The following is a 26919-nucleotide window of genomic DNA, read 5'->3' as shown; positions in this document are numbered from 1 at the left end:
CAAGTTAGAAAGAAACATGGCAAACACAGTCAAATTCTGGCAAATACAGTCTACTGTGTTAGAAAGATGCATTAACAGAATACAGCAAGAACCAGAGACATGGGTCAGACAGAAACATAAAACAATCAAACTTGCACACCTGTCACAAGCAACATCGTGGTACAAGAGTCGCTACCAACATCATTGGTAACTTGGCAAGTATATTGTCCAGTCTTGGAAGCATCCACTGAGTAGAGATTTAAGAAGCTAGTTGACCCTTCCAAGCCAATGAAACATTTAGGTCCAGAGGCAAGTTCCACATCATCCTTAAACCATTTTATTTTAAATGGTGGTGTTCCTTTTAGTACTGCTTTAAATTCCACTGTAGAATCAGGTATGGCTTGTTGTCGCTCAGGTTTTACTAGGAAGCTTGGTGGTTCTATAGATTTTAAGAGAGATATATTTAATTATATTCCTTGTAGCTGAATTATTTTGATAGTTTAGGAAATATAAGAAAATATTCCTGAAAAGAGGTAATAGCTGAATATTTCTTGAACACAATGAATATGTGTCTAAAGAAACAGAATTATGATTTAAGCTCTAAAGGACATAAGGATAAGTGATATATTTTTAAAGCATTCACAAAGAAGAATCAAGAGGAGGTAAAGAAATGCTAACCTTTCACAGTTAAGATGCCACTGCATGCATCATCTCCTGCTACATTTGACACTTTGCATGTGTAATTTGCAGTGTCTTCTAATTCCAGATTATTAACTTCCAGTGACATGGTGTTTTCATGACATACAAGTCTGTATTTTGCACTTGTAGATATTTCTTTTCCATCTTTAAACCACTGAGCACTAATAGGAAGTGAACCCGAAACTTTGCATTCCATATGAATAGAAGAACCCAGAACTTTATCCATTTTGGTCAATTTTTTGGTGAAGGATGGAGGAATGTTTTCATCTATTCAATGCAAACAACACAATATATCTATTACTCTGTTGCTCTTTGCTTACAAAGAACATAATATAAATAAGGGAAGCTGACTGGGGCAAATATACACACCTAGCACTCTGAGGTAGGCATCACAGCTACTGCTTCCAAAGTCATTTTCTACTTTGAAAGTATATTGACCACTGTCTTGCTTCATTACTGATTGAATCCTAAAACTGGCCACATTATTTTCAAAACTCATTGAGAAATATCTACTGGGTACAACTGGTTTCCCATCTTTAAGCCATTTCACTTTGAGTTCTGGTGTTCCAGCTACAACACACTCCAAGGTCACGGGGTCTTTCTCAGTAACATCGACTGATTTGGCTTTCTCTATGATTTGAGCAGGTTCTGAAGTAAGAATAGAAATAGGGATGAGTTACACTGGTAATTCCACTGGAACTAAGGTGTGCCTATGAATTGTCTCCATTGACTAATGATGAGAGAGGACAGCTTACAAACCTTGCACTAAAAGGAAAGCATAACATCTCTCAGCTCCGGACTCATTCTTGGCTTGACACGTGTATCTCCCACTGTGTCCGTTATCCACGCTTCTGATTTGAAGTGAGGCCACATTGTTCACAAATGAAATATGAGTGTTGTCATCTTCATCAAGAATCTGATCATCCTTTAGCCAGATTACAGAGATGGGGGGAGAACCAGCCACGGTACCCTGAAAAGTGGCAGAACTCTTCAAGACTGTGGTGACATTTTCTATTTTCTTGGTGAACGAAGGTGGTTCTGTGGTCAAATAAAAGAGGGTGAAAAAAAGAGGTCTGTTTTAACTCCTACCCACCATTAAGAAATGAAAGAGCACTGAGGGTATTTATTTGGTAGCCTGTTTCTTGAAAAGAACTGACCTTTCAGCGCAACTCTGGTACTGCAGGAACAGCTGCCACCCTCATTAGCTACAATGCACTGATATTCACCCGTGTCTGAAGGGTCACACTTGGTTATATGGAGGTTAAACACGGACACTCTGTCCGTCAGTGTGTATTTTTTGCCACTTCGAATTTCCTTGTTATTCTTCAGCCAAGTGACTTCAAATGGAGACGTTCCTGTGACTTCGCACTCTAGCTCCACATCACTATCTTTCACTACTTCCACGGGCTTCAGCTCCCTGATAAAGGTGGGGGGCTCTAAAGATTCGAAAGAAGACAGACAGCAGCTTATTCAAGGGAAGCCCAGGGCCCATCAGGCAGCTCAGCCAAATGGAAAAGCAGATTCCCATAACCAACCTTTCACTTTTAATTCAATGCTGCAGCTTGCTGTGCCTGCATCATTTCGAGCTTCACAGACATAAGTCCCACTATTTTCTACCCTGGCGCCAGAAATCTGGAAGGTGGCTAAACCATCCATGAAGGAAATGCCATGCTTCCTAACGTCTGTTATTTCATTCCCATCCAGATACCAAGAAACTCTGATTTCTGGGGTGCCCGTTATTTGGCATTCGAACGTTGTTGATTGTCCATTCCTCAGCACTAACACTGGACTGGGCTTCTTAATGAATTGTGGAGGTTCTAAAGATGAAAGAAAGGGATGATGTTGAACATTTTTTAAAAAACAAAGTCCAACCAGCAAAATGGCTTTCTCAATAAATTTCTTCCCTCCCCCAAGAAAATCTGGATAAGTAAGAAAATAAGGTGATGGAGAGACCAGACCTTTTACAAAAAGGGTGGCTTTACTAGTTGCTGTGCCAACATCATTGCTTAGTTGGCAAATGTAGGTCCCCGAGTCAGCAGCTTTGGCTGAAAAGAGTTCTAAAATGGTGGAGGTGTCGTCCTTCCAAACAGAGCGAGCTGCTCCCGAGTGCAACTCTTTGTTGTCCTTAAACCACTTTATGGTCATGGGCGCAGTGCCACCCACAAGAGCCTTTAATTGAACCCTCGTGCTGGGATTGACATCTTGTGACTGTGGCTCTTCCACGAAGTAAGGAGGTTCTGGAGTGAAAGAAAAACAAGCAAAAGGAGAGGGGAAGATTTATTTTGGAATTGAGCAATGAAGGTAAGAATTAAGGCGTGAAAGAGCAATAAATTCCTAATAGGTGACGAGAAAGGCTGCCGACCTTTGACTGTCAGATGGCCACTGCACTGGTTGTGTCCTGCCTTATTGGTGGCAGAACAAGTGTATGTCCCACTGTCGGAACCTTCCAGTTGACTGATTTCCAAGAAGGCTGTATTGTCATGGAAAGAGAATTTGTACTTTTCGCTAGCTGATATTTCTTGGTCATCTTTGAACCATTGGATGCTTATAGGATGTGACCCAGCCACTATACATTCTAAGTCGATAAAAGACCCTTTAATACTGTCCATTTTCTTCAGCTTTTTGGTGAATGAAGGAGGTATGATAAGATCTATCCAATACAAAAAGAAAAAAAAAAGTCAGGTTAATCTGTCAAAAAAAAAAATTTTTTTTTCTGTTAAATTAAAAGAGAGGAGGGAGTACAGAAAGGCCCAGGTCTCTGGAGAAAAGGAATACCAACCTAATACATTAATGTTAGCCTTGCAACTGCTTCTCCCAACATCATTTTGGACCTCAAAAGTGTATTCTCCACTATCTTTCTTTTCTGTAGAAATAATCTTCAGTATTGACACTGTGTCAGTGACACTGATTTTATATTTGGGGCCCAGGGTCAGTTCTTGGCCATCTTTAAACCATTTGGCTATGATCTCCTTAGTCCCTGAAAATTTAACTTGCAAAGTGGCTGGGTCTCCTTGGGTGACGTCTATGGACACAGCCTCCTCAGTGATTGTTGCAGGTTCTGCAGAAAACAAAGGGATAGATGTGGGCTGTGAACTGCTCTGCTGAACGGCTCACATCTACATTTCTTCCTCAAACCTGAGGCAAGCCTTGTGAACCAACCTTTTACTGACAGTAACGCAGAGCATCTTTGTATTCCTGCATCATTTTTGGCCTGACAGACGTATTTCCCATCATGCTTCACTTCAATGCCACTGAGGTACAGACTGGCCACATTGTTCTCAAAGGTCATTCTTATGTTATCATCTTCAGTGACTTCATCGTTGTCTTTTAACCAAGTCACTGTGATTGGCAAGGAGCCCTTCAGAGTGGCCTGGAAGGCAGCCGTGCCTCCTCGGAGGGAGCTGGTGCTTTCGATCTTCTTTACAAAGGATGGAGGTTCTAACAGAAGAATGAATTCTCGATCAATACCAGCTTTATGGCAAAAACCCAGCTTTTTCTCTTAAGAACTGACTCTACAGAAGAGACAGTCCATCCTTTGAACTGACACTAACCTCTTAATGTCACCCTGGCACTGCAGGTACTGCTGCCCACCTCGTTGGTCACCCGACACTGATATTCACCAGCATCTGCAGCTACGAACTGGAGGATCTGCAGGCTCACCAACTGATCCTGAATGAAGGTTTTATATTTTCTACCACTTCTCAAGACCGTGTTGTCTTTGAACCAGGTGATCTCAAAGGGAGGTGTGCCTGCCACCTCGGCCAGCAACATGACATCATACTCTTTCAACACTTCAACTGGCTTAAATTCCTTGGTAAAGTAAGGTGACTCTACAGTGAAAAAGGAATGGTTTGGGTTAACCGGGAGGGATCTGTGCTATGGGCCACAAATTTGGAAACCCAGGGACAGAGTGAACACAAACCTTTGACTATTACAATGCTGCTACAGTGGTCACTGCCAGCCTCATTTTGAGCTTCACACATATATTCACCACTGTCTTCAGTGCCAACATCTGTAAGTCTTAGAACTGCAGTGGACTCCACAAAAGACATTTTGTGTTTGTTGCTCTCCTTGATTTCTCTATCATTCACAAACCACGTTATTTTAATTGGAGGGGTACCAGTTACTTTGCAGACTAGCTGGGTGGCATCTCCCTTCTTTAACAGCTGTGAGGGTTCTAATTTTTCAATAAATGTGGCAGGTCCTGTGGAAGGCAGGAAGTGATTAAGAAACACGAGAAAGAGGAAAGAATTGACATAACAAAAGTAGCACAAAGATGTCAAGAAAACAATGCAAACCTTTTACAAACAAGTTTGCACTGCATTCCACGCTTCCAGCGACATTGCTGACTTTGCATGTATATGTTCCTGAATCGGAGGTTTTTACTGCGTAGAGTTCCAGGGAACTCTCTAATGCTTCTCTGGTAATATAGCAGCTTCCACCAGAGACCAGCTCTTTGTCACCCTTGAACCATCTGATGGTGAGAGGAGTAGACCCTTGAAAAGTGCTCTTCAGGCACACTGCCGAACCAGGCAGAACATCCCTGGATCCTGGTTTAGTTACAAAACTGGGTGGTTCTGAAGAAGAGGTATAAGAGAATTTTAAAGAGTTAAGAAGTGGGATATAAGGGAAGAAGACTCAATTTGAACATTGTCTAGACTATGAATGGAATGCAAAGTCTCCAGCCAACCTTGCACAATCAGGGCTCCGCTGCTTTCTTTGCTTCCCACAGAATTTGTAGCTCGACAAGTGAAATTTCCTGCATCATTCATGTCTACTCTGCTGATCTCCAAAGAGGCTGTGCCTTCCACAAATGCTATTCTGTATTTGTCAGAAGAGGCTATTTCTTTACCATCCTTAAACCAGGACACCCTCATGGGGAGGGAGCCAGCGATTTTGCAGTCCAGCCTGCAGGAACCGCTAACAATGCTATCCACATTGCGCAAGGGTTTGGTAAAAAACGGAGCAATGTCTCGATCTGTTGGTAACAGAAGAAGGACATAAGGATTAATATGGAAAAATGCTCCATGGTTAACTTTGGCCATTTGTTGGGTTTTAAAGAAATGTGTAGTTTTCTAAAAATACTAACCTAATACTGTGAAGGTTGTCTCGCAAGAGCTACTGCCCACTTCATTGGAAATTTCAAATGTGTATTGGCCACTGTCATGCAGTTCAGCGGAATAAAATTTGAGTTGGGCAACATTGTTTTTAAAACTTATGCGGTACTTTTTACTGGCAGCCAAAGGTCTCCCATCTTTGTACCATTTGGGCTTGAGTTCAGGGGTGCCTGCGACAGTGTACTCCAGTGTGGCTGGGTCTCCTGCTGTCACCTGGATCAGTTCTGCTCGCTCAGTGATTTTGGCAGGTTCTAAAATGGTATTGAATATTTAGGATTCCTAAGTGTGAATGACAGTTTCACTTTAAATGGAAAGAATAATGCAAAGTTAAAATGTTCCTACACAAACCTTTAACTATTAGCTCCCCAACAGACGTTTGGCTTCCGGCTTCATTTTCAGCCAGACATGTGTATTTGCCACCAAAGCTAATTTGAACATCAGGGATGATTAAGACTGCAACACCGTTGGTAAAGCTCATTTTGATTTTTCCATCTTCTTTAATGATCTCTTGTCCTTTCATCCAGGTGACAGAAATGGGTTCTGACCCTCTTACCGCAGCTTGTAAAGTAACAGTTTGTCCTGCAAGTGCCGTAAAGTCATCTACTTTCTTGACAAAGGTTGGTGGTTCTAGTTAAAGAGAGCATACAGTGATCAATTCCCAGATCCTCTCAACACCATCCGTATTTAAGAGTTTTATCTAGATTACATTTATTTTTTTCCCCCAATACTGCTATTTCATAGTGTTGGTTAATTAGAAGAAAGAACATTCAAGAAGAATTAACAATCTCATCCAAGAGACAGAAGCATAGAAGATAAATCTTATCAATGGAACAAAATGCCTGTTATGTCATTCTCCTTTGCTATCAAATACATAAATATTGACACTGGTATCAGGATACAGATGGGGTGACAGCCTCTGACTTTGTTCCCTGGGTCCCAAGTGAAACCAACCCCCCAAAACGTTTAAAGCCTAGGCCAGTAGAAGAAGTACAAGTTTCCCTTCCATGGCTAAGAAAGCCATTTGTACAATGTCTTAGAGAGAGAGAGCGGTTTTCCACACACTGACCTTTTAACAAGTGTGTTGCGACGCAGCCGCACTTCCCGACTTCATTAGCAACCACACACTCATATTCACCAACGTCCGCGCTATTGAAAGAAAAGATTTCCAGAGACACCAGGGACTTCTGGGAAAACAGCCTGTATTTTTTACTACTTCGAATTTGCTTCTTATCTTTAAACCAGCTAATTTCAAATGGTCCCGTGCCTGAGATTTCACACTGAAGCAGGGCATTTGTTCCTCGCACTATGTCTGCAGGCTCAAGAGTTTTGATGAAAGAAGGAGGTTCTACAAAAGCACGAGAGCAGTGTATCAGTAAGATGTCACAAGCAATTGAAAAGGAAATCTTTTTACAGAAAAAAAAAAAATATGAGGGACTATAACCGGGAACACAAACCTTTGATCACTATCTCAGTGCTGCAGCTATCACTGCCAACCTCATTCACCGCTTCGCAGGAGTAACTCCCGCTGTCTTCCACTTTGACATCCGTGATGTCAAGGATAGCCTCGGAATTGACAAAGGACATTCGGACCGTGTTACTTTCACTAAGTTCTTTGTTGTTTTTAAACCAAGTCACCTGGATCACAGGTGAGCCTTTCAGCTTGCAATGTAGGCGTGCTGATTCACCTGGGAGCATTAAATAAGAGGGATCCACCTTCTTCACAAAGGATGGTGGCTCTACATGAAGTTTACAAAAGAGAAAAAAGGGAAAAGAGAACTGAAACATACGCTCCACAAAAGAAAAGCGGACGTAGACAACAAAAAGACAGAACACACAGAAAATATCTTCATGGAATTTCTGAAAAAAGAAACAGTGGGACAAACCATAGCTTTTCATCATTCGAAAACATGTCCCCAGTCTTCTGGATTAAAAAAGAAAGCCAACAAACTATATCTATACAACATATAGATTTTATAAAAGACAATAAAGAATTTCTAGACACAAAGTTCTTAGAAGAAATTTTAAGCAAGCTTCTTTGTCTGTAATGACAGACAGTTTTAACAGAAGTAAGCAGATTCTGAAGAAGATTGAAAAACATAAAAATCAAACAGTGTTAGGACTACCCCCAGACCCAAGCATTTGCCGAATGCAATTATTTTAATACAAAATATGCAGACTGCATTTTGTTTGTTAACGGTTTGTCTATGGAGACTTCGGAAGGAAGGAAGAAGATTCTTACCTCTGACGGTAACTGTTGCTGAACAGGAGCTGCTCCCAGCCTCATTGGAAGCTGTACACACATAGGTTCCAGAATCTTTTAGTTTGGCCAGCGGAATCTCAAGTGATGCTATTTTATCTTCAAAATAGATTTTATGATCTTTCCCAGGGGGAAGTTTTTGCCCATCTTTGCTCCAGGTAATTGTGACTTTCCTATCTTCATCTACCTGGCACTCAAGATGGACCTTCTTATTGATAGCGGACTGCACGGGCTCTAACTCTTTAATGAAATGTGGTTTGTCGATTATAATTAACTCTGCTTGGCAGATGTCTGCTCCAAACTTGTTAGAAGCCTTACAAGAGTAGACTCCTCGGTCTTGAATGGTAAGATTCAAGAGTTCTAGACTGTGTTTGTTTTCTGCATCTGAAATCTTGCACTTAGGTGAAGGAGAGAGAGCAGCACCATCTTTCTGCCAAATGGTTTCGATCACAGGAGTTCCTGCCACTGTGCAGAGGAACTTGGCTGCCTTACCCACAAAAGTTGTAAGGGACTTGGGTCTGGAGAGAAAGGTTGGTGGATATGCCTCTGCAAAAGAAAGTTTTCCAGCATTACACATAGTCCCCACCAAAGCTCTTGCCATAATTATGTTCCAAGACAGAGAAAAGATAAATTATATTTTTAGAAAGATACGAGACATTACTTTAAAAAAGGGTAAACATGTTACTAAGACCAAAAGATTTGTCAAAGGAAAATGATGAGAAACACATCTTTGTGGAGGAGGGAGACATCACTTAAATTATCTATCAAAGCAAAGAACAAATGCTCCTGTGTGAAGCCACACTGCTAAAACTTTGTTCATGATAGTAGCTGATTCATAGTTTGAATTATTTGAAAGGCAATTCAGCTGATACCTTTATTTTACAAATTAGAAGACTATGTAATAAAGAAAATGTTCTCAACTCTTCAAAAGAGTAGAGATATCAACTTATAAGAAGATTGAGGCAGTTTTGTGAAGTCTTTCTAACCCTCATGTTCGATGCCAGGAAACCCTTAAATGGCTTCACCTGAGTACATATTCTAGGCCATTTTAAACTTGTTAATATATCCAATAGCAGTATTTTCCTATTTCCATTCTGCATTTTGAAGCCAGCCTTTAGAAAACTTCTTTCTAATTAAAAACAAAATCCTCCTCCTTGTCCTTTCCTCTTACTTTGTGAGGCTTTGATTCTGTTCCATTACTGAATTGGTCTAATTCAGATAAAGAAATATCCAAAAGTGTCAATAAGAATAATGCCACCTACTTGGTTGCATGGAGATACTTTGACCATAGAGTGAAAACCATTGGCTATGTCATGTGAGCTGGATACCTTAGAATCTCAGAAATTTTCTCATATGTAAAAAGTTTGGGGAGAAGAGGAAGTTCAGAGAACTCTGCCTTTTTCATGGCAAAGAGATGTGCTACATTTGTCTTTCCCCTGGATGCTGCTATTGACCCAGGGACTGTCTCCCCCTCCAATAGCCAGTGCATGGCTTGATGGCACTGCTACCCCATCCTCATACTTAAATTTTCTCTTGAAAGGAAGAAAGTAAAAGAGAAAGAGAGAGGAAGAAAAAACAAGTCACTGGTTTGTTTTTTCTTTGGCTACTGAGGGAATTCAGGCATTGGATGAGTGTAAATTAACACTTTGAAAGTCATCTGGTGGGTCAGGAGATTGAGAGCACAATTTTTGTGTAAGTTGCCCTTATTTTAAAATTAGAAATAAAACCTGAGGTGAGAACCCTTGTTTTTAGTCTTGCACTAGGTGTGTATCTGAAATTAGGGTTTTAAAAATTTTAGTCTTCTGGCTCTTTTCAGCTTGTGATTCTATTCTTAATTGGTTATTTGACTTCAGACTATTAAATTCATTGAGACCATTTACTTTTGAGTAGCACTGAATTGTCCTCGAATATTTTATATTAAGGACTAAGCCATGCTCATTTGATGACTTAACATTGTTCTCAAGTAATAAGCTATTTTTCCTTTGGCTGCTGATTAGAAATATAACCATAAATAATGACTTTTGTTCCACATGGGCTCTGCCCTACCAGGTTACCATCTTTTTACTGGCGGTTCCCATTGGCAGCACTATCTGCACCTGTATAGAAAGCAACCACAGGTGACAACATCCAAGTTACTTGCTGGGTATTTACCTGTCACAGTCAGTGTGGCTGTGCAGCTGACACTGCCATACTCGTTGGAAGCCTTACAGGTGTACTCGCCGCAGTCCACGACCTGTGTCCTCAGGATTTCCAGGCTGGAGACGTAATTTGAAGATCGAATAGAACACTTGTCACTTTCATAAATTTCTCTGCCAGCTTTGAACCACTGGAACCGGACATTGGGGGCACTTTGGATCTCGCAGGTGAATTTGGCTAAGTGGCCTAAAGCTACTTCCAAGGGTTCGATTCTCCTCTTGATCACTGGGGCAGCTACAAAGGGAAGCAGAATCCATTAGCAGGCCTCCTTATCAGGCACACCACATTTTTCTTTTTCTTCTAACTTTTGTTGCTGTTAATGAAGTAAAACAGTGGAAATTGGTGAGACGGATTGCAGCAGTTTAAGACAAGTGACTGGAAAATGAGAAAGATCATTGAAGGCAAAGGAGGCAATACGCAGCTCTAACATATTCATTACTTTGCGGTGATTTGTGAAAAAAATATTAAAATGTGATTGCTATTGGCTTACATGCATAACAGCATGAGATACTCCTTAAATAAACCATGCTTACTAGGAACATTGAAAATCATGTGAAAAAACATGATCTATTAAGCAAAGTGATGAAGCAAAAACAATAGCAGAAAAGAAATAGAAACATTAAACACAAATGGACAACTAATCATGGTTATTTGAAATCGCATTTGGGAATGCGATTGGTGATTTCAGAAATGGCTAGATGTTCATGTATAGCTTTTTGTACATATTATTAAAGTATTTCCATATGAAAATCAACTAAAAAGCATATTTACTTGGCATTACGAAACATGAATGTTTTATTTTAAAATGTTTTGTTTTAAAAATAAGTAGTATCGTAGCTATGAGAGCAGGCTACCCAACGAGGCAGCAAGTAACCATAGCTAATAACCATGATTACGTAGGCCATTTCATTCTTATTCTAAATAACTTGCATCCTGGAAGTGGTTGATAAGTGAAAACTCAGTGACAAAACCTCAATCATTTCAATTCAGTGGGTATTAGAGCTTGATCCATTTAATCCTTAAAAATCCAACCTCTCTTCACTACAGTGAGTTTTGCTGATGTCGATGTTTTTCCATTGTCATTCGAGGCCTCACAGACGTATTCTCCTTGGTGGTCCTCTGTGTTTACTGTGTCAATTACCAGGGTATATGTACCCCCATCTTGTAAACACTTGAACTCTTTATCTGAAGGCACCAGTTTACCCTCCCAAAACCAATTCACCTCTTTAGCATTTGTTATGGATACCATGAAGGAAACGACCTCACCCTCCTCAGAAGTGATGTCCTTCAAGGGCGTCTGTACAACAGGGCAGTCCTCTTTAAGTAAGCCGCCCTCAGTTTCTTGTATCTTCACCATACCAGCCTCCTCGGCATGGCTTTTAGCGGCTTTCTCTTTTTCCTCTGAAGGTTTCAGAATCTCATCCTGAGTTTCATCAGAGATGGCAGCTGAAGCCACATCCTCAGTGGCAGCTGTGCCATCCACATCTTTGACCTGACTCTCCACCTTAAAACAACTGACCTCTTCCGTGGACACGAGGTATTCAGATTTGACCTCAGTGATTGCTTCAACGTTCTGCAAATCTGCAAAATAATCCACATCTTCCTCCATACCTGTTGTGGCTCCTTTCTGAATTCTAGGATCCTCAGCCGTTAAGACGTTTATCTCTTCACAAATAATGGAGCACAAAGCGTCCTTCAGTTCGATTTTCAGGTTAGCCGTTTGAGGATCAATACCTTCAATAGCGATGGTTAATTCTTCTGTGAGGGACTTAGCTGAAGTAATAAGGTAGGTACACATGATGCGTTTGGGTTCTTGGGTGAAGTGCAGAGCCTTGACCTCTACCTTTTCAATGTTTCTTAACCACTCAGAGAAAAGACTGGGTTGCTCAATGGCTACTGCAGCTTGCAAAGCCCTGCGGATTTGAGTCTTCAGGTTTAATCGCTGCTCTTCTGGAATAGCAGAAAGCAAGCTTTCCTTAGAAAGAATGTCACATCCCTGCACCTCCTGCACCACCTTGATTGCCACAGGCTCTGTTTTACACTCAGTGGTTTGGTTCAGGGGCACTGCCGTGTCATCAGAATGCACTTCTTTGAGCAGGACCTGCTTCTCCTCAAGTGTTAATGGGAACCTAACAGACTTGCCTTCCTCGGTGCTCACTGCAATATCTTGCCCTGCACTTTCTAGTTGATCTGTAATTTCCATCAAGATTTTGCTTTCTTCTGTGCATGTGTGTTCTGAAGGAACCAGGGGCTCATAGTTCACCTTAGAAATCACAACATCAGGACCCTCAAAACTTTCCATGTGTCCCTCAGCTACACTCTGACTCAGAATGAGAGCGTTTTGTGCCTCTGGCTTTGGCAGAATCAAACTTTGCTCTTCATCCACTTCAGGTACTGCCTTTTCTTTTAAGAAAAGTACTTCTTCGACCACAGAGGATGGATGTGAATGTGCTGGAGATTCTGTTGAAGACTGTGCATAACTCCCTTCAGGTTCACCTAATAAGGTTGCCAGAGGCTCAACTGTTAAAGAACTAATTTGTTCTATGGACAAGGCACTTGGGATAATTTTTTCTGGCTCTTGAAACACTAGAGTATCTTCTTTGTGGAGGGTTTTCTGGGACTGGACAATCTGTAGTTGTAAATCAGGAGGTGGTTCCCTGATAGGCTGCATACAAGTAGTCCCATCAATGGAAGGAAGTTCCCTGGTGCTTTCAGGAGTGGGCATGTCTTGCTCCAACATGACTGTGGATTGTAATTGCTGCGCTCCAAAAGTAACTTGACTGCTTAGTTCACTGGTTTTAACAATATGCCCATAAGAAAGCTGCTCCTTTTCTTCTGCAATTAAAGCAGCTTTCAAAATGGTGCCCTTTACAAAGGTTGCAATTTCCTGCTCTGTATTGAATACCTTGACTTCAGGGTCTTTTAATGACATCTCTGGAAAGTCATCAGACACCTCTGGTGTAGACTTTGCTTTGCAGGGTGCATCAGTCATGTCTGTGTCCTGTAGGAGTACAAGCAGCTCTGCAGCACAGGTGGTCTCACCCCATACATTCTCTGCTTTACACATGTAGAGGCCACTGTCTTCTCTCTGAGGGTCATTGACAATGAACTTCCCGGAGCCATCAGGATTGTGAATGATGGTATAATAAACATTGGTGCAAAGCTGCTTGTTTTCTTTGAACCACAAAACAGTCGGGGCAGGCTCTCCAAGTACCATGTAATCAAAGATGGCAGGGAGCCCCGGAGCACAGTGAATTGGCTTTAACTCCTTGAGGAAGAAAGGAGGACAAGGACCTTCAAGCTTTTCCAGAGATTTCTCCACTCCTGATTCTGTTTCTGTCTCCTTGTGTCCTTCTCCTTTGGAATTTATTTTTAGATATGCACTACATATTGCCTTTCCATTCTCATTACTGGCCACACATGTATATTCTCCCTCATCCTCAAATTTGGTGAACAGAATGATCAGGCTATGGTCATTACCATCAAAAACAAATTTGTAGTCAGCAGAAGGGGTTAACATCACCCCATTAAAGAACCACTGAATTTTAGGTTTGGGAATGCCAATAGCAGTAACGGACAATTTAGCCACATCCCCGATGCTTATTTCAACATTTGACACTTCTTTAATGAAACTTGGGACAGTGCCTTCCTTTTTGATATCAAATTTAGTTGAATGAACTGGAGGTTCAGACAAAAGTTCAAGTGTTTCTTTTAAATGAGATAACTGAAGTTCAGAACTATAGGATTGAAGTCCTTCTTCGGCAGCCAGAAAACTAGAAATCTCTGTATGGAGAAAAGTGATTATTATTTTACTATAAAATTTTGTTTAACAAAAAAAATAGTAAAGAATTAGGTGCCAGTTTATGGCCTTCTGTTTTTTTTTTCTTTCCTGTAGCCATTAGAGTATTCTAAGATTAATTTATATAAAAGCACATTTTCTAAATTTTCTTAGATTATATAAGATTATATAATTGTTACCATATAAATGCAAGTTTTGATCCACTTCTTTGCTTGAGTTTATAAATTTGAAGGATGTTTTTATGAGTCTTCCTTGTTACGTAATTCTAGTACTAAAGTTTGAACAAGTGCTTGCTAGAGTTTTGTAACAAAAGAATCTAGGATTATTTAAATCAATTTCTAAAAAGATCCAGAATTGCTCATTATATGTAGGACCTTCTTCAGTTTAAAAATGATCTTTGGGCTAGGCATGGTGGTGCTTGGGAGTCTGAGTCAGAAGGATTGTAAATTCAAAGCCAGTCTCAGCAACTTAGCTAGGTGCTAAGCAACTTATCAAGACCCTGTTGCAAAATAAAAAGAACTAGGGATGTGGCTCAGGGGTGAAGCACCCCTGAGTTCAATCCCCAGCACGACAACAACAACAACAACAACAACAACAACAACAACAAAACAACTTTGGGGCTGAGGATGTAGTTCAATGACCTCAGTGAGGTCATGAGTGCTTCCCTAGCATGCATAAAGTTATGAGCTCAACCCCCAGTATCACAATAAATCAAATCAAATAAAAAGAAAAGAAAAATGATCTTCATTGTTAAAGACTGATTATTTCCAAAGAAACCATCTACATTTTAGTTACTCTCTCTAAAATGAAGCCACTATTAAAAATAAGGGGTCATGGGAAATGTTTAATTTGGATTTGTAAAAGAAAGGCTGTTGGCAGTCACAGGTCTTCTTTCGTTTGTGTAAATTGTCATATCCCTTCAATGAAGCTTTTGTAAACAAGATATTAATTAAGAAAATAGAAGAATCATAAATAAGAGAAAATGAGTCCAATTTTAGAAATCTGATTATAGTTTATTGTGTGAAGAAAACCTACACAGCATTATTGAACAGGAAACAGTGAATAACAGACACTCTCTAAATAGTACTACGGATGACAGGATGAAGGACCAGTAATTTGAAAACAAGAAATTCAATTTTTCATTAAATCTGTGAGGTATGTAGAACAATCCTGTTACTAGAAGTTTTATTGCCTTACTTAAAAGCAGTTTTATTATTTCATTAGTTCACTTCACTTGCCTCACATGGAACACTCGTATGCCATAATTACTTTCTGTTCTAGCGTATAGCATTAGAAGACAGGACTCATGTCTGTTGGCTTTAAATACACTGGTAAAACTTGCCTATAGCATGAAGAATCATACTCAGCTATTATTGCACCCAGTAAGCCATACAGCATTGACTAATTTCATATACTAAGAGTGGCCTCTTAGGTGTACATTTGATCTATATAAGTTATGTTAGCTTTCCTATCATTTGAACTTCCAAAATGAATTATGAATGTAAGTATAATTAAAATACCCTAACATGTTGAAATATTTTCAAAGATTTTTTCTTACTTCAAAATACAATGCATTAACCATAAAAAAGATAGTCAATGGAATGCAAATGTTCTGAAACATGGAAGGTATAGTTAAAAAAACATGAAACAATAGCAGCTAATAATTGTATCTAATTCAACTACGTGTGATACAAAGAATTCTTTCTCCAGCCTCAGGGAAATTAATATTTCAGGCTTTTAAGTTATGTGTCATTGAATCAGAAAATAAAAAATCCCATTTAATTATCTACAACAATTAATAAGTAAGCCAAGTGTGTGGGCAAGGCTTATTTTTCTTTAGTCTTCGTTATTCTGCATATTCTCAAGTTCAGTGCATTTGAGACTGAAAGAATTCTAATGAACAAAATCAAATAAAGCCCTCTTTTTTATGTGAACAAAAGTATATTTTTCAGCTCTTCCTGAAAAGTCAATATGGCATTAAAATATTTCTTTCTTTTCCTTCCTTTCTTCCCTCCTCCGTATTCTTTGTCAAGAAACAGGTTCTAAACTGTTGCTAAGCTACAGATGTTTGGGTAAAATGTTGTCGTGTTTGTTACGTTCTGAATTTCAATTAATCTGAACACACATTATGTGGTTAAAAGTAGAATAGAACCCTAAATTCCTAAACTATAGAATTAGTTTTATTTCAGGAATGACAGTATACACTCAGAAGTAACTGTTCTGTATCTATCTCCTGATGAGCTATGAACACTCAGAACAAATGATTTTAGGAATCTGGACAATAGGAGTATAGGGAAAATCTGACTTCTCTGCATATTTTCTGCATATTCTTCCAATTGTTTTTAATTTGGATGACTATAAGAAAGTTCCATTGTGGGAATAAAAAAATTAATAGTTTAAAGAAACACAATAAACACAGTTGGATACATGAATTCTTTTGTAAGTTAAATTTAAATTTAGGGACTTATGTTTAAATTCAAATCAGTATGTTTAAGACAATTATGTTACTTAAATATCGTATAATGTAGGTGATAAATAAAGTCTCTAGAAAACAGTAAGCTATTTAAGAATTGGGGGGAAGTTAGATTCATAATTTTATTGCCATAATAATTTCTCTTGTCTGTTATGAAACTAAAATTTATTCTAAATTATATTAACAGCTATTATCACTAGAATGATTCTAAATCTTATTGTTGAATATCACCTCTGGCATCTTTTGGTCTAACCCATTTTTAGATAAGAAAACTAGATTTCTTTGTATTTATTAAATTTTATATGAGAAAATTTAGGCTCATAGATATTAGGAGATTGTGAATTTATTATAATTTTAATTTTGCAAAATGAAATTAAAGACTTGCTTTAGAAATATATATGTAAACATCTTAATAAAATTTGAATGCTTATTAATTTCTAGTTTTAAAGATAAAGTTCAGTAAAATGACAAGATTTTAATGTTAATTGAAGATACACTGAAGTACAAATTACCATATTGTTTCAATTATTAAAATGCCCCACCTTCTTTTTTTCTAATGTTAAAGATTCCAAAATTGAAATATAGTTTAAAACCTACATGTAAATACAAGATAGTAATTTTCTTAGTTGCACCCAGACCAATATTAAGTTAATGCTGCACTTTCCACTTGACACTGTCTTAAAAGTTGAGAAAATGTTTCCAAACATGGAAACATCATTATTTGCATATTCTGCAAATATCTAGATGAACCCTGTCCTTAGAAAGACAGGTGGTCCCTTCAAACCCAATGAGAAGTAAAACATTTAAGAGGATATTAATAATAAAAATAATTTTAAAAAAACAAAATTAATATACTAAGATTATAATGTACAACAGATAATAGAGTTAGTTACTGACTGGGTGAAGCTGGGTTTTGTTGCTCTTTTTACCCAACTCCTGGTAAATAGCCATAGTTTGGATGCAAATATTTATGATTCCAAAAATGACTTATAATGTGAGCAAAGGAATTTCTCTTACCAATTGTCTGGAGGATCATCTGGCATGGCCTGCTAAAAAAGAATGCACCTTACTAAAACATTTGTGGAGGAGGAATTAGGGTAAAGCAGAGGTCCAGACGATTAGGTAGCCAAGGAGATGTTTAATTGTGCTTGATGATACACAGCATAATTGACACAAGTGATGATTCCACAGTTTGGATAAGAGAATATTTACATGTATTACAAGGATGAGGTTTCTACAGAGACGATACTTCCCCAGGTGTCTTCGGTGTAATGCATTCAAACAGAGTGGACTAATTTGGACGTTTATTAGGTCCATATACTTTGGAAAATGTGGAAGCACTCAAATTCTAATCATTACTGAGGTGCTAAACCATCTCTCTTTAGGTTAGGGTGAGGACTGCATAAGTCTCAGCCATGCCTGAACTGTTTGTTGCTACACACCTGTACTCACCTGCATCACTTTTTACTAGACTTGTTATAAATAGGTTGTGGAACCCTATGCCACTTTCCTCAGCACTAAATCTTGTTCCTTGGACCAGTTTCCCATCTTTGTACCAATAAACCGTGGGTCTTGGAGAGCCACGGACTAGACACTGGAAATACGCTGCTGTGCCTAACAGTGCATGACAGTCAGAAATGCCTTTGATAAACCTGGGAGGCCCCTCCATCACCTGAAATTCAAAAAAGCTGTCTGCGTATTTGCTCTTTAAGACCAATTCTTCCTTTAAACTGCTTAAAGTCACTTTACTTTTTGGTGTTATCATAGCAAATATTTCAGAATCTCCCATGGTGAGGAAGCCCCGACAGATAGCCTCTCCCACACAATTCACAGCTCTGCATCTGTATGTCGCACTATCAGAGGGACAGATATTTAGAATTTTAAGGGTGTGACTTCCCTTCTCCTCACTGATCACATATTTCACATTATCTGGCTCAATACACATATATTCTTTATACCATTTAACTTCGGGTGTAGGGACGCCTATAACTGAACATTTGAATACAGCATCTGAATTTTCTGGAACTTTAAAATCACAAATAGGTGTTATGAAACGTGGAGGCATGTCAAATACTTCTAAATCAATTTTTAAATCCCTGTCTTCTTCCCCTCTTGTATCCATATTTGGAGGTACTAAATTCAACGGAAGAACATCAAGATTCACAATCATGCTTTTATGATCTTCAGTAAATTCGGGCACTGTGACTATTTTCACTTGCTTCTCAAATTCTCTGACATCTTTTTCACTTAATTCAACTTCCAGGACAATTTCTTGAGGAGAAGGTGTTCTCGATGAGGTTGTGTTTTCCAAATCAAACTCCATGACATGCTGATGTGTTACTGGAGGTGGGAGTGCCACTGCCCTTTCTTCTTGGGGTATTATGTCCACTTTTGCAAAGCTCTTTGCTTCCCCAATGATGTTCACAGCATGGCACATGTACTCTCCCTCGTCCCCCTTTTGAACGTTAGAAATTTCCAAAGAGCATACATTACCCACCCTTTCCATTTTGATTCTTTCGTCTGGCTCTAGCAACGATTTATTTCGATACCATTTCACACCAGGAACTGGAATGCCCTCCACTTCAACAATGAAGCCTAATGTTGTATTTTCATATATCTTCCTTTTGGTCAGAGGCTCAATAAAAGATGGAGGCATTTCATTGTCTTTTGGTTCAATGGCTTCATTGGGTGTGCCAAAGGAATCGGAACGCCATAGTTCATAAGCTGAGCTTCTTTCTTCTGTAGGCGTATGGAAATGTTCGTTTGGTGTACTGTCCTCCCTTTCTATTTTTGATGGGGACATTTTAAAATTTCTAGTGGGGTTTGGTCCTTTGGTAGGAATAAAATCTCTTTCTAGTGTCTCTCCTGGGGGTGTAGAATACCTCTCTAGAGCCTCTCCTGGGGGTGTAGAATATCTCTCTAGTGTCTCTCCTGGGGGTGTAGAATACCTCTCTAGAGCCTCCCCTGGGGGTGTAGAATACCTCTCTAGAGCCTCCCCTGGGGGTGTAGAATACCTCTCTAGAGCCTCTCCTGGGGGTGTTGAGTATCTTTCAGAAACTTCCTCTAAAGGTGTGGAGTATCTTTCAACAGAGTCACTTTCTGAATTTTTAGTTGGTTCTTTAATTGTACCCGAAGGATTAAAACATAAGTCAGAAGACTGTAGAGATTCAAAATGTTCCACAGACGATGGTGGGGTATAAAATTGATCTAACTCAGAGATTTCCTCACTGCTTATGCTTCCCACATCAATGGAAATATCAGATTCGGGAGAATACGGACGACCGAGTGATTCCTGTTTTTGGTTGTAGTATTCATACACAGTGTTGAAAGTCACTTCTTCGACCTCCATTGAAGTGATGGACTCCCTCTGTACAAGTTGGGCTCTGTGTTTGATGTCTTTCGTTTCAGGAACCTCAGATTTTCCAGCGGCAAGTAAATATTGTGTCAGAGAGGTCTCGGACTCCATGGCTTTTGTTGCATGTGCCTCATCCAGTTTAGGAAGATTTTCTGAAAAACAAGTTTCTACCTTTTCTCCTTCTACAGTGGAGGAAGAAGCTTCATCTTGAACTTGAACTTCTTCATCACCTTTTTCTTCTCCTGAGGCATCCGTTTTTTGACTTGTTGGTTCATTTGCATTTGGTTGTTCTCCAGTCATCAAGAATGGCAAGCACTGACTGAGAGACAGCTGTCTGTGGAGTGCAGCTGCGTCCTGAGCATCACCTTTGTAAGTTCCCTCTGTATCCCCCTGTGTCCCACCATCCTGCCTTTGGAATGAGGCCGCGTCTGGGTTGATGCCTTCTTCCATCTCATCAACCTCTAAAAGTTTTTCCTCACTTGCTGCTTTTTTCAGCTGTGAGATGAAACTTCGACTTCCATTTTCTAGAGATCCGTTGTCCTCAGAAACATCAGTTTCTTCTCTCCCAGCAGATGGGGTTGGAAATGGGGCACATGATTCACCACAGATTGCTTCAGTAAAGGACTTAAAAGAATGCTCAGTCTTTAAAATTGCTGTACTTTGACCCTGTACATGTTGGATTTCTTTTTCTAAATAAGAGGCATTTGCATCACTATGACTTTTCTCCAGAGTTCTATTTGAAAACTCCTGACCAGGATAAGTCTGTTGATTGGTAAATATGTTATTTTGTACACTTTGAGAGGTACTCTGGGTACCAGCTTGTAATGTCTCAGGGCTAGGAGTCTGTTCTTTATAGAATGTTTCCTGCTGTTGCCTAGTTTCTTGCCCTTGGAACTCCTTAGCTGGATCTCCTATATGAGAATACATCTGTTTTAGGTCAAATACAATGTGCTCAGTATCAGCTGCTGTTGAAGCAGGATGTTGGGTTTTAAAGTAAGCTTCTTCTGATTGACCACTATCTAATTCTTGGAATATTACACCTGTATTTTCTATTTGTGAATGAAACTGCTTTAGGTCAAATGTAATAGGTGCTTCATGTCCAACCCTGTCAGAAACTGCAGATTGATCTACAGAGCCTATTTCTTTCTGGTATTCCCTTTCTTGTACTTCAAATTCTTTATGAGTTTGAGAGGAAAGCAGCTTCAAATTTATTACAACGTTAGCTGAATCTGTCTCAGTGTTTGAAGACATTTTCTCTGCCTGATGCATATTTGCATTTAGATTACTTAATCTTGATTCTCTTTGCTTTAATGAAATGTCTATGTCTTCCAGCTTCCTTTGGGGAGGACTAACAAATGATTTCTTGGTAGGCCTTTTTTCTAGAACTCCTTTCTCTACATGTTGTAACTTTTCAAATGCGATTATTTTATGCTTCACCTTTTTCCCTGGGTAGTATCTCTCTCCATCAAAGGGTTCTTCATACATAATGGTAGATGAGTCTTTCATATTTTGTACTTTGTCAGAAATTCTCTCAGAGTGGATATTCGATAAATAGTCTCTTTGGGCATGTTCTTGCACATTTTCCCATTCAGATCCAAGTTTTTCAAAATCATTTCTTAATTCTTTCCTAATATTAGCATCACTGAAATCATCAACACTTGGATAAGCAATACCCTCTGCTTGATGAAGCTTTGGTTTTCCACTTACATGTTCCTCTTCCTCTTCATCTTGACATTGTATGAGCTCAGCCCTGAGAGGCTTGTTGATGTTCATGGATCTAGAAGCACCCTGCATAAATCTAGGTGGTTTTTCTCTAGGAGTTGTACAATATACCTGATCTTTCTGGTCTACCTGCTCAATTGTCTCTAGGCTTCCAAAATATCCTCTCACAGAATACTCTTTTATATTTGATGGGGGAGTAAAAGTACCAGCTGGATAATCATAAAAATGTGCCCTCACAGATTCTCCCTGAATTTGTACTTGTTGATCTTTGGAATATGGTGCATAAACTCCACCAATGTTTTTGAATTGACTGTATTCCCTGTACGTGACAGGTTCCACGGTTAGATCTAAAACACTCTCTACGGTTCCTGAATTGTTCTCAGCAACACATTTATACTCCCCAGCATCTTGAGAATTAACATCATGAATATATAATCTGTAGCTACAATCAACTTCTTCAAATTGGAACTTCTGGTTCTGCATTAAAAGGGCTCCATTTTGGAACCACATTACAATTGGCTGAGGCTCACCAGATACTAAGCATTCAAGAATCACAGAATCCCCTTCTCTACACCTGGCATGCTTTGGCATTTCTTGTAACATTTTTGGTGGCTCATTAGTAATATCGGATGAGAATATAAATTTGTGTTTTGGTGACTGACTTGCTTGATCTAGAGGTGGGGCTTCAGGCTCCAGCTGGAATATTTCTCTTGACTCTTTATCCTGTTCTGGGGTTGGAGTGGCTGCTGTTATTTGAATTTCTACAGGGAAGGAGAGCAATTCTGTGTCTGCAGAGGGAGGACCTGGTGCATGACTTTTTAACACACGGAGATCTGCTTGGCTCTCTCGACTCAAAGATGAATGGACACCTTCTGCTTGGTCAAACACCAAAGCCAGCTCTTCCTCCTCCTCTGTGTATTCCTGGAATACTGGGACTTTCTGTGGTTGGACATCATACCTTTCTCTTGCTCTCACTCTAAGCATACTGGTTGCTTTTACTGTTCCATATTGGTTAAACAGCACACAGGTAACAGTCCCTTCATTTTGAGGATGAACAGAAGAAAAAGTTAATGTTGAATGGTTTTCTGACGTCTGAGTGATAAATTCTCGATTACGTCGGACTGGTATATCATTGTTATACCATGTCACTATGGGTTGAGGATATCCTTGAAAATGACACACAAACTTACAACAGTCACCTTCATAAACTTCCTGAGATTCAATTTCTTGTAGAAATAAAGGTGGACAACGTTGTGGATGTTTTTGGAAAGGATTTTCAAAAAATCTGGTTGTTTTTTCCTCCTGTTCCCTTTTGAATTCATCAATTTTTGTGGAAGCAGAGTGTTGTAATTCTCTCAAATCACACTGTCTTATTCTTTCACTATCTATTTCTTCGCTTTCTTTAAGATGTACAAGTGTATCAAAAGATTCGCTGGCATATGGTATAGAGACTTGAGAGACATTCTCGGGAGTCTCATATATTTCCTCACTCTCATATACGTTAGTGACATATTTGGATGACTCTTCATTTGCAGTATTACTCACAATTTCTTCATACTGTCTCTGTGCTTGGATGTTTTCATTTACTAGAGACCTATCATATAAATACTCTTTCTGCAGACTTTCTTCTAGAAATGCCTCTTGCCTCAGGCTAATTTCAGTCTGGAGAATTTCTTCATCAACAGCAGTTTGTAAGCTTGTAGGAGGTTCTCTGGATTCCCTGTGTTGATCCATTTTACTGGGGAGGGTGCATGGGAGATGGATGGCACCTTCTGGTAAATTAGCCATCTCATCCCTGTTCTCAGCGAGTTCCAACACAACCCCGCTCTTTGTTTCCTCTCTAGAGAACAGAATATCTGTATCACTAACTTCACCTCTCAAAGTATTTGGGCTTATTTCTGGCGACACCTCTAGACACCTCTTTTTCTCCAAAAACATTCTCCTAGCCTCCCGTAAACGTTGTAACTTCATTTTAGTCTCCTCATCCAGGAAACTTTCACCTATATTGAGCCATCTTCTTATGTCAGATTTATTTTCCAAATATTCTTCATCATACATATAATCTGTTTTTTTGTCAGGACTTACTGTGTTAAAGTGTATAGTCCTCCTCATTCCCTTTTGTTCCACATCTTGTCTTTTGTTAAAGGGAGAGCCAGTAAACCTTAGGTCAACTTTTATCCTATCTTCCTTCTTTCCAGCTAAAGCCTCCATGTTTCCATGTGACTGTTCTGTTCTTTTCAGAAACTCTAAATATTTCTCATCTTGCCCTTTCTGGATAACCAGCAATGAGGCAGTTGATTCAGCAGACCCTTCACTATTTATGGCTAATAATCTATAGCTTCCAGAATCTCTATCTTGGACCCTTTTAACCTCTAAGCTGGAGGAGTGATGATGTAAATCACTCTCAGTTTTTATAACCCGACGGAGACCTGTTGGGATAGGTCGATTATTATGAAACCAAGTCATTTCTGGAGTTGGACAGGCAATTAATCTACATGCAAAGACAACAGGTTCACCCTCTAAAACATATTTAAATGCAAGTTTTTGGGTAAAAGAAGGCTTGAAATATTCAGGCCAGGAGCTTGTCGATGATATTCTACTTGCATATCTTTTAGCAGTCATGGAGCTATGGTCTATGTCTTCAGAATCTGAAAAAGCATCACGTGTATCTCCTTCTGAAGGTTCAGCTTCCCCCTCGGTGAATAACTCTGAAAAAAAATTAAATTATAAAGCATTTTACTCTTTTCCGTCATATTTGAAAAAGTTGAAAATAATTTGCAAAATCGAAAATGAAATAAAGTGCATGCTACAGATTCTCACAAATCCATAAAAAAATTCACTCACCATATTTGTTCGAATAAACGCAACACCATGCTCTGTTTAAAAGATTCTGACACGAAAATCGTTCGTTGTCTGGTCTTTTCTTCAAACTGTTGAAATTTCTTCTTGAACAAGCAAAAATGCATTTCAAAATAACATAGTCCTGTGCATATTTGTTTTGAGAGCAGGAAAACCTTGTTGTTTTGATGGCTTAGAGGGAAAATCTTACCTGACTTGCAGAGAGTGGAATAAACGCCCTTTCTGATCCTTTTGATTGTAGATTAAGTTATTATATTTTTGAGAATTAACTATTTAAAAATATATACAAGAACTATAACCATAAATAATTAGCTAAAAGGAGAAGGCGTTTATTCGAACTAATACAGCCATAGAGTCACAGTGTTATGCAAAGAAAAGCAGGCAATAAGGGTCACATGAGACAGCTATCTGCAAGCCAGTGTAAGACATATCAATGTTAAAATGATGTATGTGCATGAAGTGTAAACCAAGAATGGGAATGTAATGTTTTCACACATCCTAAATAAAGTAGCATTTCAATCATAATTCATTCATGACGTTGCATTCTGAGAATGATAGGTTATTGCCTATTGTTCAACTGAATTCACTGTGATTTTGAAAACAAACTTCTATTTCATGATTTCATGCATTAAGATGATAACTTTTTATAATTCACACATTTGAAAATGGCTGCAAACATGAGGTTGAATACCGCTGATACAGTTTAAATACAAGATTTAAAATTTCCATACAACAAAATTACTGTAAAATGCATGTAACCACCAGCATACTAAACCAGGCATGCGACATAGTAATATATACTCTAAGAGATATATTTTTACATCTATGTCATTTTTCTCAATGATACTAAGAGTAAGAAGACGGCTCAAGGATTCTATTAATCCTTCGGAATTTCTACTTTAATATCACATTCATTATAACAATACCTTTCATCTCCACTTCAATCCTCTCATGTAACATTGATTCAGGGACTAAAAGGGAAAAACAAAGATATTTTAGTGATTAAATGCATATCCTCTCTGCATCAATTCATTATTTATATGATTTGTATAATTTATTATAAAACCCAGAAAACTGCATCCCCCAAATTCACCAAAAAGTCCATGCCAAACAAATCAATAAGATGATAAAATACGTGACAAGGTTGACAGAGAGATTAAAAACATTTTTATTTTAGCTTCTCCATTAAATTTCCTTTAGTCCCATAATTCCCATGCCTTTGCATGCATTCAGAAAAGCAATCCACAAAAATAAAGAATATCTATTCTTAAACTGACCATCCTATTGACTGAACACTTGCTAAGAGATGAAATCACGTTTATTAGAAACATGCATTTTCTAGCTTGTCATTTTTAGTTGAGGGCTATTCTCAGTTTTTCCTGAAGAATTAAACATTTTTGCTAGCATATCCTCTCTTTGATTTGAACCACCTTTCAAACCTTAAACTTCAAACTTTAAAGTCCCACGACACACCAAGGAGTGAAACAAAGACCCCTGGACTCAAAATTCCTTTTATTATACAAGGAACCAGCAGAGCTTTTAGGCATAGTGGTCTGTGGGGCAGCTTCCTGGGAACAACTTTTGCTCCATGGTCCATGTGACATTGCGTCAGCCAGCTGGGTTCCCCTTCTTCTCAGTTCCTTGTGGTCTTCAGCATGAAGTTAAGGACAAAGCTGATGTTTTCTTCGAAGATTCTCTTTTTACTTCGTGGGTTGTTTTAATGTGTGACTCTCTGAGTGTTTTAATACTTTTAGTGTCTGAACCAAGGGTAACCTTTGTAACTGTTCTGGTTTGCGATTCTTTGGCTAGGTAAGAATAAAGTTAGGAAAAGGCATAAATTAGCTATGTTTATATGTATAAAACATCTGCTGAATGTAGAGAAGATGAAATGTTATTAGGATGAGAACGAAATGCAGCATGTTAGTCCCCAAACTAAGATATGATACATCTATGTTTATTACACACATAAAAACTCTAATCAAACAGGCTTATGGGGGATTTACATTCTTGCTTGATCTTGGTGGACAACTACATGGCGTGGATGAACTTTTTTCAGCCCAAATAGAAAAGGAACATATAAACACTGGGCTTATGTCAAACAATTACATGACTGTGCCTGATTCATCACTCTTCAAACACCTTAAAGTGTTTAAGTGTATTATCTTTTAAGTTTTGTATGTACAAGAAAGGCAGTCTAGACTTGGAAAGGAAGGAAGGAAGGAAGGAAGGAAGGAAGGAAGGAAGGAAGGAAGGAAGGAAGGAAAGCTCTTGCTTAAAGAACACTTTAATAATAGAATCATTTGGAAAAGCATGAACTAGAGATCCTGGGGCAAAAATGCCTAGCTCAGATCCACAACATGAGTGTGACAGTCCAGTACTATACTACAGCACTGGATTCCCCAGGAAGTAAGTTGAAAGACCTATATTTCTTACGCTTCAACAACACATCCAACTCCAAGTTTC

General features: G+C 38.9%; 1 protein-coding gene across 28 annotated transcripts in view; it reads right to left on the bottom strand.

Annotated features, from left to right (window-relative positions):
* Ttn (titin) overlaps positions 1 to 26919 on the bottom strand; it is a 265404-nt gene that overhangs the window by 187393 nt on the left and 51092 nt on the right. For 27 of the 28 annotated variants that reach the window (XM_076866699.2, XM_076866711.2, XM_076866701.2 and 24 more), the window contains 21 exons: positions 25383 to 25427; positions 10204 to 10482; positions 8035 to 8598; positions 7250 to 7531; positions 6862 to 7140; positions 6144 to 6422; positions 5768 to 6046; positions 5369 to 5656; positions 4977 to 5255; positions 4601 to 4882; positions 4230 to 4508; positions 3838 to 4116; positions 3458 to 3736; positions 3041 to 3328; positions 2637 to 2915; positions 2214 to 2495; positions 1836 to 2114; positions 1438 to 1716; positions 1048 to 1326; positions 658 to 945; positions 140 to 418 (listed from right to left, as the gene is read on the bottom strand). In XM_076866699.2, coding sequence (XP_076722814.2) covers positions 140 to 418; positions 658 to 945; positions 1048 to 1326; positions 1438 to 1716; positions 1836 to 2114; positions 2214 to 2495; positions 2637 to 2915; positions 3041 to 3328; positions 3458 to 3736; positions 3838 to 4116; positions 4230 to 4508; positions 4601 to 4882; positions 4977 to 5255; positions 5369 to 5656; positions 5768 to 6046; positions 6144 to 6422; positions 6862 to 7140; positions 7250 to 7531; positions 8035 to 8598; positions 10204 to 10482; positions 25383 to 25427 — 5946 coding nt within the window. Of the gene's footprint in view, positions 1 to 139; positions 419 to 657; positions 946 to 1047; positions 1327 to 1437; positions 1717 to 1835; positions 2115 to 2213; positions 2496 to 2636; positions 2916 to 3040; positions 3329 to 3457; positions 3737 to 3837; positions 4117 to 4229; positions 4509 to 4600; positions 4883 to 4976; positions 5256 to 5368; positions 5657 to 5767; positions 6047 to 6143; positions 6423 to 6861; positions 7141 to 7249; positions 7532 to 8034; positions 8599 to 10203; positions 10483 to 17638; positions 24306 to 25382; positions 25428 to 26919 lie in introns of those variants that run through there. The other variant, XM_076866725.1, reaches the window with a different exon arrangement.

The sequence above is a fragment of the Callospermophilus lateralis genome, chromosome 9, assembly GCF_048772815.1.
Source record: "Callospermophilus lateralis isolate mCalLat2 chromosome 9, mCalLat2.hap1, whole genome shotgun sequence".
Classification (NCBI taxonomy): Eukaryota; Metazoa; Chordata; class Mammalia; order Rodentia; family Sciuridae; genus Callospermophilus; species Callospermophilus lateralis.
Note: the sequence above shows the minus strand (reverse complement) of the source record. Positions and strands in the feature narration are given on the sequence as shown.